We start from the raw sequence: 16884 nt of genomic DNA, 5'->3' as shown, positions 1-16884 counted from the left end.
GCGGAGTATGCATAAAGCATTCCCCTCAAAAAAAAGGTCTAGACACTTAGTACTTTGCATTGAGATTTCTTTTATAGATAGACAAGCAATAAAATATTTTTCTTCAATGCTGACTACCCCGCTTTTCCATCTTGTGGTATTCAGGTCAAATACTCTAAGAAAATAGGTTAAACACGTGCATACTTAATTTAGTTCGTTTAAAATATGTAATCAGTCATAATATATTCGTGAGGAATTGTGTCAACATTGTGAACCAACGTATCTGACATTTACAAAGTATATCCTCGCATGCGAACCAAGATTGTGTTCTTACTAAACACTATTACCAGAGTATAGTTTTCGTCATACTTACCTAAGCGTTACCTAATAGCTTGGAGGAAATGACCGACGTGCAGCCTCGCGGTGTGTAACTAATATTTTGTCCTCATTTAAATATGAATATGAAAGAATCGAATTGTATGAAAGGATATTTGTACAATGATTTGGTTATTCCAGTCAAATCTTTGTATTGGTGATCATATTGTAAAGTTTCTATTTGGTTTTTCCATTACGATAAACGATAAATAACATTTATCCTTGACTAACCGTGAGTTTCTGAGTCCAAAATCCCTGCATACATATCGTCATCCCTGTCTTTCATCTTTGACAAAACAGAGATAACATGTTTTAAATGTAGATTTTAGACTCAGAAACTGACGGTCAATCATTCAAAATAAATCAAGTTTGTGGGATTTTTTTAATCAAAACTTGAGCCAAATGTCTTTACTATTTAGTATCCTTAGCTTTTATTAACATATCTCTAACGTCGAACAATAGTTATAGTTATACTATAAAGGTTTATTATTGCAAATTTTAAATCAATCAAACACACCTACAAACAAACTCCTATTGTATTGTTATTGCTTATTTTTCTTATTTGTGTTGTCTGTATGTATACCAGTTCTTCCTTGGGCTTCCAGCAAACATTTATTTTTCATTTGTAAATATCTATCGTCATCGATATATAAATAAAGGAAATAGGAAATACGTAACATATAACATTACCATTCATACAACTGTTTATAAAAACAAAGAAAAAATAATATTAAAAAAAAAGATTTATCGTAATGATAAGTGTAAAGAATTATGCCATATTTGTGTATATTTACAAATTTACCTCAAATAAAAAACCAGTTTTCAACGCCATAGCAAGGAAGTCTTTTGGGGCAAAGTACAAAAGCATATTAAAATATTAATATTAACAAAAAAAACAGGAACTCGACTCGTGATTTTCTAGGTTATTTCGTTTTATATAAGCTTTGATAAAATCAATACGTCGTTTTCAAATGGATTAAACCGAATAAATTATACAACAGAAAATAATACTAAGGCCAGTTCACGATATCAAATTACTTGATTAAATATCAAAGATCTGTAGTAAACTAACTTATACCCATAATTATAAGTTTTGGTACGCAATAATTTAATATGATTTTATATCTAGTCAATGTTCTCAAATACATTGTATCGGCGCAACACTAGCCTTATTAACATATCAACGTTTATGTCCCCTCACTAATCAATCTAGCACTGGACTGTGTAACGAAAGCGCGCCATTCGCGGCAAAGGATTCTAATATCTAAAAAATTGTAAATAAAAAATTGTTGACCTATGGTTATCATGTTTTTTGTAGAAATTTATAGCTAAACTGCATTAAAGTTAAACAAGGAAAGATGTACGAAACTCATATGTCATTGCCAAAAAGAAATATCGGAATCGGATAATCGAGGCGAACTGCTATTGATGATGAATGATAATCCCCGAGCGAAGTGGAATTGCAATCCGGAAATTCAATTACTTAACGGTATAAAGGGATACTGATTGTATGTCAAGGACAACACTTACACCGCTGTAGCAAGGCTTACCAATTATAAAGATTAAAAAAGATATTCAAAATTAAAGTTATCTTTAAGTCATGAATTTATTGTCACGCGTAAAGCCGTTTAATGATTAACTAGCTGTCGCCCGTGACTCCGTCCGCGCAGTATTAAAAAAAACCTAATAAGTAGCCTATGTGTTCTTCTAGATCATATTCTACATGTATGCTAAATTTCATCGAGATCCATCTTATCCATCGATTTATCTAAGCACTTATAATATTAGTAAGAAGTAAGATAACCAATTAGTGTATTTTTGTTACTAAATCTACCCTAAAAGACTCAAACAACTATGCATACGGCTATAGGACATTGTATTTTTTAGCCTTCCGAAGCATAACTATTGCAGAAACCGTATAAGACAGAGAATATCACACGAATATCGATGTGTTCTGTGCGTTACGCGCGGTTACGATGCGGTTGATGCGTTTATGAGCTACGCCAATAGGTGGCGGTAGATGCAAGAAACCGTATTAATAGCAATTTGTAATGGCGAATAGTAAATTAGTCGAATTTTGCGTTTTTTGGTGAATTGATTAATTTATTTAATGATCTTTTTTATTAAGAGTCGAAATAAATGGACTATCATTAATAATCTTTTTATTGTATAAGAATATAATCACAATTTTAGTCATAAATAAATGATTAAAAGTATTTACCGTGTTAAATAATAATTGTTACAATGAACTATTTTAGTACCAACTAACCGACATATCTCATTTACATTTAAATGATATAAATACAGATTAAATATTTACTGGTCCTACTTGCATGGGTCACAATTATTTGTTTAGTCAATTATCTTACGTCAAACAGGATTTTGACTACACAATCAGGCAACACATCATTTAAAAACAACTATTATAAACAAAAATTTACCAAAGAGCATAAACGTATTTTTTTTATAAAAGAGAAGAAATAAAATGAGATGAGATATAACAACCAAACAGAATAATTTTTACCACGTGACCGTGACGAGATTTTCATTCCCAATCGATTCTAGCAGTGGGTTTACATAGCAGGTAATCTTGTATTAACATACTAGCTGTAGCCCGCGACTCCGTCCGCGCGTAATTTCAAAAAAAAATTATATTTTCATTACTTGTGTTCATAAGTAAATATAACACAAAAAATTTGCACCGCTTAGAGATTGATAGGGATATTATTGTATTATAAAATTAATAAAGCATTAAAATCAGATAAATTGTACATTTAAAAATAACTGACGTCTACAAACAGGTCGGCAAGGACGTATCACGTCATTCAATCGATTATTTCCTGCAATTTTCTTAGAACTTATCTTCCATCTAAGTCTTTGAATTCTTATGTAAGCAAATTAAACCAATAAAAAATAAAACAATCTACGAAAATAAGTTAATTAAGTTACTGTTTTTTTCTCAACTTAATATAGTATCAAATTTAAAGTACCTTATTTTGAATATATTTTTTATTTAGAAATAAAATATCGTCGAGATTTAATCAGTCATTAAGTGAGTAGTAAATGGCGACTTTCGTATTTCGGCGAATTTCCTTGTTTTTTTTTATTCCAAAAGTTATCCCAATCGTTGATTTTAATAATAGGAAGGTAAAAACACAAAAAAGTATATAAGATGAGACCAATATAACAATAGAATAGGTAGCTTTAAATTCATATTTTTTTTCATGTAGGAAATGATTAAATATAGGAAAATATATAAACAAAGATGGGAACTTTTTTTCGGTTACAGCCTTTTTTTTACTTGAATTAAGTGTTTCAAAATCTCATAATGGTTCTTTCTTACTTAAAAAATAAATTTAGGATTAAGTATTCAAAAATGTAATAAAAACAAACAGTGTTATCCTAATTTTGCGAACTTATTTGATTGACTTGTTAGCGATTTTCGTAAAGCTATTGATTATTGACTGAGAGCGTCGGCGGCTCAGGGGTCAAACTTGACTTGCAATCTGCAGGTCCTGGGTTCCAATCCCGCCATGTACCAATGTGTTTTTCGATTTCCGATTTACATATGTACATTTATGCAACCTGCACATATCTGAGAAGTAATTCAAAGATATGTGTGAAGTTAACCAACCTGCACTTGGCCAGCGTGGTTGACTATGGCCTAATCACCCTTAACTTAGGGTAGGCTCCGAGCCCTTCGGTGGGGACGTATAGTGAGCTGATGATGATGATGATGATGATGATTGATTATTACTTACGATATTAAATTATAAACACCCGAATCTTATGTTTGAAGGTATTTGAAGTATACTTATACAGGATGTATCGGAATACTCTAGTTATTAGTGATGAGTATATGTCAGTTATAATTCCTTCATGTTTTTATTAAAATCACAGATTATGTAACCCGTCTAACTTGTTTAAAAATGTAACCACAAATTCTCATAATTTTTAAGGACGGGTATTCAAATTTAAACTAAAAAATGATTAAATGCCATTGATAAATAGCAAAGAAAATTCCAAGACTTATTTATGCACAATAAAATCACAATTTCGCGACGAGTCTTTTTATACATTAAAAAATATCAAGCTTAGTTTTTTCAATAGAAAGAGGTACAAGTATCACTCACTCTATTACACTTTACTTACACTTCCAATCACTTTATTTACATCTTCTCACAAATCTACGATTTAATAGATTTTTTAATTTGTTTGTTACGACTCCAAAGCATTTATAAGTTAGATATATTTAAGATATAATTTCACTGTTCATACTCTATATTAAATTATACTTTGACCGTTATAAAGTATTCATAATATTAGTAAGATAATGCACATAAACTTTGCCTATTGTATTCCATTGCGGGGATCATAATAATTATCATTTAAATTAAAACATATACATTGACTTCGGAAATATCAACATACAGATATATTATAACGAGTGTTTAGAACATAATTACCAAGTATATTTATAAAGTAACTAGCTGTCGCCCGCGACTCCGTCCGCGCTGTATCAAATAAAAACAATCAGTAGAGTACGTGTTCCAGACTATGTTCTATATGTATGCCAAATTTCATCTACATCCGTTCAGCCGTTATGGAGATATCTTCAAAAAATATCAATCTTACTAAACTAACGATAATTTACATGAAGAGAACTATGTTATTAGATTCAATAAAATATCAAATGTTAAAATATTTAAATTAAAAATAAAACGTCTCCATATAAATGATTTACCATTATTTTTATGAAGAATACCAAGCTTATCTATATTTTTTTCCAAGACCAAAACTGTTAAGAAAGCCTACAATCTACGTGTGCATTACACGTCCTACCCCTTTTAACGCAATTTCTCCAAACCAAAAAAATACAAGATACTTAAATGGATGTAAACTTTTCTATTATTTTATATATAAAAAAATACAAGTCGTTACAAGCCATTAAGATTAGATTTATTATTATTATAATTAATAAATAGTTTCTGAGTACAATATAATAATATGTGTAATCACGCGAATTGTATTTTAGAGGACATTTAAATTATAAAAAAAGATACAAAGTCCTAGATTATTCATTCAAAATAGATACGTTCTTTTAAAACAGTTTATCTGTGTTGATTTAATACGTTATAAAGATTATAACAGAACGACATAGATCGAGTAACAGAATATAACTGAACCTTAGGGTCATGGTATATAACCTTAATACTTCAATCACTGTGTCATTGCGTTAAGAAGATTAGGAATTGAATTGATATCTTAGCAAATGGGCACATATTAAATGATACATTTTTACAATAGTTTTGGTTCCATGTCCGCATGTAAACGCGGGTACATTCTCTCAATCACTAGGATTATCCACAGCCGAAACATTTGTGATAAAACATATTATTATCCCTTTCATTCTCTTTAAGGAACAAGGATAACAATATGTTTTTGTTCAGCAGTGAAAACACAAGGTTAAATGAAAATTTTCCGTCTCATTTTGCTATTACAACGTTTTTATTATTTCTTTTTAATTGTTTCTAATTCGAAGTCATAGAGATAAGAAACTTTAAAGAAGCTAATTGATTTTTTATTAGTTTTTCAGCTAATATTTTTAATTCGTTTTCCTCAACTTTGAATTATAATCTATCGATATAATATTATTCCTTGTAGAAATTACACATGTTATCCATGACTGTTATATCCTCTTTAATAACTCTGTACGTCTTAGGCTGTTTCTAAGCAAAATTAAACCTTTATTGTAACTGACTTTGAAGTCTAGAATCAATGTAAGTTTTTATGGTATTATCTTTTAACTTCGAAAAATTCGCGGCTAAAAATACATATAAATCATTGATAAAAACAACAAACTTCGCTGATATAATAACCAAATTAAACATGCAACCAATAAAAAACAAATCCGTCGCCCTTCATTAAATATGTTAAAAACAGACGTTCGATTAAAAAAGAGAAAGCTATTATGGATAAGCCTGTTGCAGCACCACGTAATCATAATTATTAAGGTAACGCAAATATTAATTCCTTCATATTTTTTACTAAACCATAACAATAACAAGAAAATTTTAAATAACAAATAGATTATACTTACACCACTTTCTGAGGAATGCGCTGGAGAGCTTCGCGCATAGTTTGTCGCGGCCCTGCATTTTAAACTGTCAATTATTTTTATTTTAAATTCAATTAAAAATACCACAACACACACAGACACGTCACACACAAGCACAACACTTAAATCACCAGTGTCGTTCCATTTAGTTTTTTTTTTAGTTTGTTTGAATGTATTCAGAATCTAAAGACGGAACGACACGTCCCTTCCGTGCGGCGGTCTGACGTCGACTGAGGCAATGGGAGCGTTGGCATGCGTGTGCGCAGCTCCTGCAACAAGAGAAAAATCTTATAGGAAAAATAAACGTGATTAGCTGCAATGGTTTTTAAAGTGATAAGGTTTATTAGCAATCAAATTGAACTGAATAATTGCCCTGACATTGAAAGGAATAACATACTTTAACTATACTTTTAAAACAACGACCTTATTTATTTAGTTACAGACAAATGAGTTAATAAACCAATGGAAAAAAGATATTATATTCTTGATTAATAAAGCAAAGTATAAATAACATGTAAAACAATCTAAGTAACACAATGAACCAAAAATGTTTAACTATTATTATCGACTTAAAACTCAAGTAATTAAAAGATTTTTGATGCAAAATACTCTGCTTAATATTGTACCGAAGCTACTTCGTATAATATCTACAAACATATTAGACCATAAAAGATAAAACCGCGTCAAAACTACATTACCATTTTTATTTCGGCTTAGAAAAAAAATCTTTTACATATAAAAACCACTAATAATCTCAGTACTAAAATTATTTAATTTGCAAAATTATCAAATATCGTATACATAATTACAAGGATATTGTATTCTATAAATTAAAAAAAAATACTTGAAGACAACAGCAATTTATAATAAAAAATTATACGATTCAAAATGCACGTCCACAGATTTATACCTACCATCTTGGAACTTTTTATTTATTTACGCAGAGATCTGATTAGCAATTTGAATCCTTGCTTAATCCTTTCTGTGAGTTTTTTAGTTGTAATGGAAAATGTCTTATTGATTTCTTTATTATTGCGATGAGATAAATCTCAAAATTGTTATAATAAGTAAAATTATATGTTTTTAAGACCCTATAATATAACCCCTTTAGCAAATCTTACTTTTTACTAATATTATAAATGTCAAAGTTTGGATAGATGGATAGATGTTTGTTCGAAGGTATCACCAGAACGGCTGAACGGATCTCGATCAAATTTGGTATACAAAAGAACATAATCTGGAAGAACACATAGGCTGCGCCATAAGTTTTTTTTAATCCCGTGCGAACGGAGTCGCGGGCGACAACTAGTCAATAATATATTAAGCAACTTAATTTTTTGGTTTTTCATTGGTACATAAGTCTAATGATTTTACGATACTGAGTATTGCATTTCAAGTAGACGACTTGAGCCATCACTTTGTGATTTACTGTACGCGACAGATTACTTTTAAACGACGCATTCTAAATACGATTAAGATAAGCGTCATCCAGACTTTGTTAATTAAGAACAAAGTATAATAACAATAAGGGGTCAAGCACTTGACTTGCAATCTGGAGGTCCTGTGCTCGAATCCCGCTATGTAACAATAAGTTTTTCGATTTGTGATTTACGTATGTACATTTATCCGACGTTCTTACGATGAAGGAAAACATCGTTATGCAACCTGCACATATCTGAGAAGAAGTTCAAAGATATGTGTGAAGTCAACTAACCCGCACTGGGCCAGCGTGGTTGACTATGGTCTAATCACCCTTAATTTATGGTAGGCACCGAGCCGAGTGGAGACGTATAGTGAGCTGATGATGATGATAATATTAACAAGTGAAGCAGGCAAAGACATATCAAAGATACATTTATTGATAGAGTTAGAAGCGGACTATACAAAGAAATAAAGGGACATGCTTCTCAAGACAATAATGTTAATAACATTGCATATAAAAATATTATGTGAACATTTTATAAATCAGACGAATTGCGTCAAGACATGATCCCATAAAGAATTTATTACTATCAATTAAAATATATTTTTTACTATAACGCTGGATTTTATTCAGTTTCTCGGAAAAAGGTCAATACGTTGTTTGAACTTTTTAAATTATATACAACTATCAAATGGAATTAATTATATTTTTAATATGGTTGTATATATTTAAAAATGTTACAAAGTCACGAGGCTGGTTGGACGTGTTTTCTGGTTTTACTAAATTACACTCATATATTTATACTCGCACGTTGTATATACAGGTTGTGCGGTTCATTTGAAGGCTTGAAGGTCATTCGCCTAATTATAATATTGGAATTCATTATTTACGAAAACACATAAGGTGATAGCAGACAAAATTAATAATATAATTACGTATATAGATAAACAAAGAATCGTGTACTACCGGAGGCATATACGGAAGAAATGGACTGGACAAGGGTTGACGAATATCATCAATATTAACCGAATGTATCGTGTGAATTGTATAAACTTACTAGCAGCAGTCCGCGATTCTGTACGCGCGAAATAAAAATAGTAGCCTATGTGTTCTTTCAGACTATAGTCCATTACTACGCTCCTACTAAATTTCATCGAGATCCGTTCAGCTGTCCTGGAGATACCTTCAAACAAACATCCATCCATGAAAACATGCGCATTTATAATATTAGTAAAATTTATCAAAACATTGTTCTTTAAATGTATCTCGTTATACCTAAAATATAATTCTGAAACATAATTTAGGTATAAGAGTAATTTACTAAATTTGTTCAAAGTTTCCTTGAGTGGTCGTCAACCTGCCTACGGCGGACATATCCTCGATTAAGTTGTCAGTCTGAGCTGATGAATATGATGAGGTATGTACAATTAGATACATACAACAACTCATGATATGAATAAAAAAGCTCAAAGATTACTTATGCCCAAATTATAATATTAAGTAACAAAGAATGATGAGACAAACAAGATACACAGAAGTAAATATTAGTAGTTTTAGACAATATTAGTTAAAATGATTTGGAGCGAACGCGATTTCGTTACCAAGTCAAGTAGCCAAGTCAAGACAGTGGGGGATGTAAGCGTTGATATTTTAATAAGACTAGTTGGGGCAATACACCGCCATTCGTCGGATTTTCTTTCTAACAGATATGCAGTTAAGTAATTACACTTGAGTTTCGCTTAAAGAAGACAAAGGATAACTAAAATGCATGATAGTGTCAGAAGTAGACCTAGCAGAACATAGACATAATTGACGAGAATGTAGCATACCACATCCATAACATATCAATAGTTGAATCAAAACATTTAAAAGCAAATTAAACATAAATGTAAAACCAATTTTAGAAAAAAAAACAAACCGAAATTACAGACATATATTATCCGTTAAGCCATTTAAAATGAAGCTCGATTTAAATTAAAAAAATACTTCTTCGTATAGTTTAAAAAAACATTAAAAGTTTCCATTAAGCTACTAAGGATATTATTAATTTCAAAGGCTCAAACATGGCGAGCAAAAACTAAACGTATATAAGAACTTATACGACTATCTTCAATTAGAACGATGACGGGTTCGTGTTGTTTTCGTGCCATATAAAAATGATACTGGTGTATTGCGTTTGCTGAAACACGTTAAACTAGTAACAAGTCACAACTAAGAATAGAAACCTATCAAGATGCGAACACTTAGCACGCCATTTTGATTTAAAAAACGTCGTTTTTTTATTAATACTAACACGATGAGCATGGCTTTATAAATATACGATTTATTTCGTTACCAACCATCTTTAGACTATTAAAATCAGATCAGATTTTACAACTGAAGAAACTGAAATAAAAAATACAAGGGCATATACCTAATGTTTTGTAGTAACGGCCTTGTTGTAAGTGAAATTGACTGCGGATAAAGCATACAATATGCATAAAAAGCAAAATGGCTTTTTGCAAAATAATCGATATTTAGGTGCGCATTCTCGGCTTTCTATGACCTTCTTGCAAAACTCACCTTCAAAATAAATTTTAATTTCTATTTTCTCCATTGGTGTACACAAAGCGGCACATTTTTTATAAATATTAGTAGATTTTTATACATTAACTTGTGTGTAATAGTCGAATGGCGGGATTCCCGACCTCTTGATCGGAAATCCGTACCCTTAACCATTAGGGTATTGGCGTTTAAACTTAAACTTTTTATATTCTTTGTTTCCGAATTATTACTAGCTAATATTTGTAAATAATTTAAGCAAACAACAGCTCTTAAGAATCTAATACAGGGTGTTTTATTTCCTTCGACAGTCTTAGGTCAATCTTTGGGCCATATATAACACGCAGGTTAGAACTAATTACATGAGTGATTACGTGGACACATCTACATACATTATACAGTAATTAAAATTTAACGCACCGACTTTGTTCAGAAAAACCAGAAACATTTAAATGTTAATTTACTAGATAAGAATATTGTGTGAAAACGTAATCCGTATCATACAAAATGCAGCTAGTTTTCATCATCGTGAATAGGCCTTATGCCCAAATATAACATTAAAAGACAACAATACACCTCTTATTAAATTAGGTTTAAGTTCATCAATCCTATGGAGAAATTAATAGACCTTAATTCCTAACAGGATTCTAGCAATCAGTATGTAAGAAGAATCGTTGTCGTTTCGCTCAGTTTAAAACTGAAATTTTTTATGCAAATTTCGCGACCTACCTTATCTCCAAAGTTTTGGCAAGAGCACTTTCCATATAACTGGTTTTTGTCCCTTTCACGATAACTTTATGTAATCAACTCGATGTACAGTCAGCTGCATAAATATGTATATTTAAAAAAAAAGTTATGCAGGCCTTCGGTTTTAAAAATAAGAATGCGATTATTAATCAGTCGGTTGTATCAAGGTCCGAACCATACGGACGGGTACGCTGATGTATATTTTTTGTAACCAACAGCGTACACAAGTTTCTGCAGCTTTTAAAAATTTACTTATATTTATGCAGCTGACTGTACATTGGACGTCCGTTTAAATGCGATTACCAATATACATAAGCTGAAGTAAGCAGTGTTAACATACATAATGTACAGATACTTCTTAGCATTTTCCCTACATTTAAATGTATATAAAAACTAAAAAAAAAAACAGGCACATGGTACGCGAGTCGCAGATTTAGAACTTGTTACGCTGTAGGCAGATACAGGTAAATTAATCATATAAATTCTTATATAGTGAAAACTTTAAATATCCGCAATACGTTAATTATACGAAAAATTTAATTTAAACTTTTAATTACTCAATTACAAAAAAATACATTCCGTTTAGTTGAAAACGAGAATAAATTAAATTAATAATTAACAACTAGGATTTTTTTTTCTAGTTTTAAAATATTGTGGTAATATAATAACTTAAGTGAATCTTACATTACCGGAAAGACATTCTATTTGAAGTTAGGTAAGTGGTGTTTTTATTACACACTCCGCGACGTACAGGTAACTGGGTAACCCGGATATTTGTCCGGTTATAAGAAAAAGAACGATTACAGACGGACTGCTACTACACTTGTGTAATAATTGTACTCGATTCATACAAGTCATGTTATAACAAATTTTGATAGCTCCCAGATAATTTGAGACTCATATTACGGAGATGCCACACGTCACTGCATCACAAAAATCCAAGAAAGTAAAAAGGTAATAAGTAACTTGGTTAAAATAATATCATATTGGTGATACTAATCATTCACAAAACACAGGATAAAATCACTCGTTGAAGAATTTAATTGTACAAAAATGATGATAAGATAAGGCTTTCCGGATCAAGTTAATATTGGATTTTACAATCATGCTGTATTCGTGTTTTTAGATAAACAATGAACTTACAACTAAAATAATAATTAATTTCTGTCATAAAAATCGTTGATCTTCATTATTTGAATGTAATTGAGAATACATTCTGTTAAGTATAATACTCGTACTAACCATTTCTGGTCAACAAACGATCAGTTTTTAGATGACCTTGACATTGGTTCAGTTTGATACGTTATTTATTAAAAGTAATAAAGCATAGAGGAAGCACCTTGATGCTTGCGGAATTACTTTGTATGATTATTAATCGAGATAAATTGAATGTTTTGATAATAATAGACTTCGATATTATTAATGATTAACCAAAATGTTAAACTTACAATAATAAACTGAAAGAAAAAGTTTAGATGAATGAATGTACAGGAGAAGAGAGAGGAGATCTTTATAGAATAATGTCACTGTTCACATTATTCAGAAGGGGCGAATAATAGATCGATTTGGAGGACGAAAACCTGCGCCGACGACACAAATAGTTAAATAAAGACATGGAGATGATGACCAAATTAATAAGATGTCAAGGCAGAGTAAGTGTTGAACATTTAATATGTTAAGCGTGTCCTTTGAACACAGTACGTGAAGACCTCTCGGTGATCGGGTTAATTGATTCTTATAGCACTGCGATAATTCCGAACATGGAAATGAATCGTCCATTGTTAACCATGTATTGAAATTGGTTTGAAGAACCTTATTATCAAGATCATTTAAGCGTACTATATGCCATGAAGCTCAATAATGTGTTTTAAATTAACAAAATTGATCTTTTCTGAGTATAATATAATTGCATATTCGTTAAGATATTATCTGTATCATTCCCCTTAATGTAAGATGGATTCTACCATCGAGTTTAAATATTTTCAACATAATGAGGCGTGGTAATACTGTAGATGAAACAAAAAATGTTTATGTTTAAAAAGGATATGGTAAAATAAAGAAAGATCGGTTTTTCTTTAACCTATGTAATAGTGGGAACTTCTTAATAATATCCACGAGAAAAACCAGCTACTACGATAAATAAATGAAGGTCAAAAGACTATCAGAAATTCAACTAAGAATAAGCCAACAGTTTTTGACGTAGTTACTAAAAGCAGATGAACATCGCTCGGTCACATATCGGTGACAATTCGCCATTATGATTAAGACCGTCTCCGGCTCGAGGCTGGCGTAATAAGCTCAATTTTGGACTTAAAAGAAGACTTATTTTGTTAGCATTAAAATATATTTTCGTTTAACGTTAATGATTCATTTAGGTTGGCAAATGAACACGCAACTTTCACAACGCACGTTGCGTAAACATGGTTTATGCAAAACTAGTTGGGAGCGGCGGCTTCGGCTGTCACACTTGATCACCGAGGAATGATAGTAGCACCACAACAATGATACGCATGAAGGCTAAAAGCAGGGTATTTTGCATTGATCGCTGTTTAGTTACTTTGACGAGGATTACGTTACAATTGTATATTAAGCACTTTCTACAAAATTAGTGGACCTGAAGTTATGTATAATGTCGTTTTAGCAACGCAAGTTGAGTATCTTTTAAACCTATTATATTTCATGTCAAATAAAAGTCTTCATGCATTTAAAACATAATATAATACGACTTTATTATATTTTTTACGCTTTTGTTCAATACTTTTTAAACAAAATTAATATTAAATAGGTATTACAAATACAGTACACTGTAAATGTTTCATTGAAAATTTATTAAATAATAAAATATTAAACGAAGAAACAAAGTGATTATTCGTATACGTCCTAGTAACTGGTAACAATATATATATGAATAAATGTACACATAAGTATGGATAGGCTTCAATAAACAGGTTTTCCTTTAACGTTTCATTGCATTCGTACTTGCAAAATAAGGGCACGGAATACTGACCTTCAATAAAACAACCGCCGTAATAGCTCGACCAGAACTACCTAGGCCCTAACACCTAGGTCATTTTTTTATAAAAAAAAAAATATGAGATATTATTAACAAAAAAATCCATAAAGTAAGCGGCCACCTGAATTAGCCGAAATAGCGAAAAGACCGCTGGCCGTAGACATCCGCAATTGCAGATGCGTTGCTTACCCATAATGAACGGAGGGACCAGGCAGAGCTCTACTCCGTCAAATCCAATACCCCTTCCCATCTTTTCCATCCATCGAAGGGAAAGGGATTAAAATTAGGCCTCCGACACGCTAGAATACGGTAATTTAAACAACATCCAACTAAAAATGCATGGCGTTTATTTGACGAAATGGCTATAAAATTAGAATTATTATAGTATAACGAGTTTCAGGCAGGTTGTTCAGAATTTAAAGTCGTATTTTTTTTCAATCAAGGTCGAATACAAAATATAATACAAATGGTACTTTATACATTTTTTTCTTTTGAGGAATATAAAGTTATAGATGGACAAAAACTGAGAATGCCACAGTAACTACAAAAAATATTTTTTAATACAAAATTCTTTGTCGAGTTACTGGTATATTCAATATTTCATTATATTTTATACTATAATAAATTTATGATACAAAAATGTTTTTATCTTCATCGTGGCCAAAGTTCAAATACAAAAATAAACTAAAATGACAAATGCTTTTAATAATTTACAAAGAAAACTTAAGTAAAAGCGAGGTTTCTTTAAAAAAAAGGTTGACTAAGCAAATGTCAAATATCTTTTAAAGATGACAGATTCCGTTAACCGCAGACAAATTCGGAAACAATTCATCCACCTTTAACCCTGGCAATGCACAAACAAATTTGCAAACAAAGCCAGACCAATGAACTTTGTTTAACAGGATTAACTGCCAACATTAATTTTAACAAAAGGCGAATAACCTTTAGGACTCAATTTTTTTTTTTAATTATTAGTTTTTAGGCAGCTCCCGTACGCCTGCTGTGTGAGACATCCTGTGTTCACGTATGCCATACCGCTCGCATGAATTAGTCAGAAGGCACGCATGCCTTGGGCCATTAATCCTTATTTTACCTAACCGCCTATTATACTCGTCTCCTAAGTCCCCGCACGATGCCTACTTTACATTAGTCGTTAGCCTGTATGTAGGGAGTCCCCGCATGCTGTATGACGACTAATAAAATTGCAACCTTAGTGTAACATTTATAAGATAAATCTAATTGAACTTCAGTTAACTCTTCATTATATAATTGGCTTAATTCTTTACGCTATTGCTCGATGTCATTTCATAATGTATAAGTAAAGTGAAAAATTGATCAATTCTAATTTTAATTGCACTTCTTATGTGTCACAACTTAAATAAATTTATGTATATCATTATCATATTCCCGGTAATCATCTGTAATTCCTTATCGGTCTCCCTTAGCGATCATGTTTGTAATATTATTTACCACGTCCTTTATATTACAAAGCAATGGGATGTTCAAAAGTGAATGGTTGTAAAACTGATCATTTGGTAATGTCAGTCTAATGAAGCGCTTACTGCTTGGTTACTGGTAAATGTTGACCTTAAAGGTTGACTTAATGGGAATCCTTGTCCTAGATAGCGTATTACTACATAGTACTACAAGAATCAATCAATCTTACTATATCAGTAAGTATAAATTAACTAGCGATCGCCCGCGACTCGCGGAATTAAAAAAAAAACATAATAAGTAGCCTATGAGTTCTTGCATACTATGTTCTATACATATGCCTAGTTTCATCGAGATCCGTTCAGCCGTTTTGGAGATACCTTCAAACTACCATCCATCCAAACTATCGTATTTATAATATTAGTAAGATTTCACACTAATGTATGTTAAATTAATAGTTAGGATTTGCGCTCCATTAATCGTAATGAAACGTCATCTTAAATTTCTAGCATCCCATTACAAAATAAAGCACGTGCGTACTTGAACATTGTTACAAAACATTGGGAAGCTCGGATCCTGCAGCGGAAAATATCGTGCGTACTTTGCCGGTAATTACAGGCCTATTGTCGGTGAGTTTACAACTCGGTTGCGACAAGTCCTCTGTCCAAGGCGAGCTTATTGCGTAATAATCAATCTTGCATTTTCTTGTTTATTATCTTTTGGAGTCATTGATAATTAATCGATGGTAGACGGTTGCTTTTTTATCGCTTTATTCGTTTCGATTCAATCTTACAAAGTCTTACCAATTATATTGTTCTTTTCTTTTTTACAAACATATCATTATTTATAATTTATTTTTAAATGTCATCTTTAGTTCTTTCCTCATAGTTGTGACTATACGTTTGGATTTTAAGCCGCGTAACATTTTGCCAACTGTTGTCTTGTGCAACTTTTTCTATTTGCATATGAAATTTTACAGTCTAGTATTTTATGTAGTGTTAAGTTTCCCATGAATGTGAGAAATGCACTTAAGTGCGATGTTTGACAAACCTTTGTCTTCATCGAACGTCACTAATATTGCTTAACAAACGTTTGTATACTACTTTAATAATATTATGTTTCTATCTTTTTTTTACAAAAAAAATATTAGAGTTTGGCCACGATTCCACTTGATGTTTAAGTGATGTTTCCGAATAATAGGTCTTAACATGGAATTAAGGACAATAGTCTATTTCTAATTCTTTGACATTAAGT

General features: G+C 31.3%; 1 protein-coding gene across 1 annotated transcript in view; it reads right to left on the bottom strand.

Annotated features, from left to right (window-relative positions):
* Positions 1-16884, bottom strand: part of emp (epithelial membrane protein) — a 58063-nt gene that overhangs the window by 29435 nt on the left and 11744 nt on the right. The window contains exon 2 of the mRNA XM_013321488.1: positions 6455-6741. Coding sequence (XP_013176942.1) covers positions 6455-6512 — 58 coding nt within the window. The 5' untranslated portion in view covers positions 6513-6741. The remainder of the gene's footprint in view (positions 1-6454; positions 6742-16884) is intronic.

Source organism: Papilio xuthus, unplaced genomic scaffold (genome assembly GCF_000836235.2).
Source record: "Papilio xuthus unplaced genomic scaffold, Pxut_1.1 DF825946.1, whole genome shotgun sequence".
NCBI lineage: Eukaryota > Metazoa > Arthropoda > Insecta > Lepidoptera > Papilionidae > Papilio > Papilio xuthus.
Note: the sequence above shows the minus strand (reverse complement) of the source record. Positions and strands in the feature narration are given on the sequence as shown.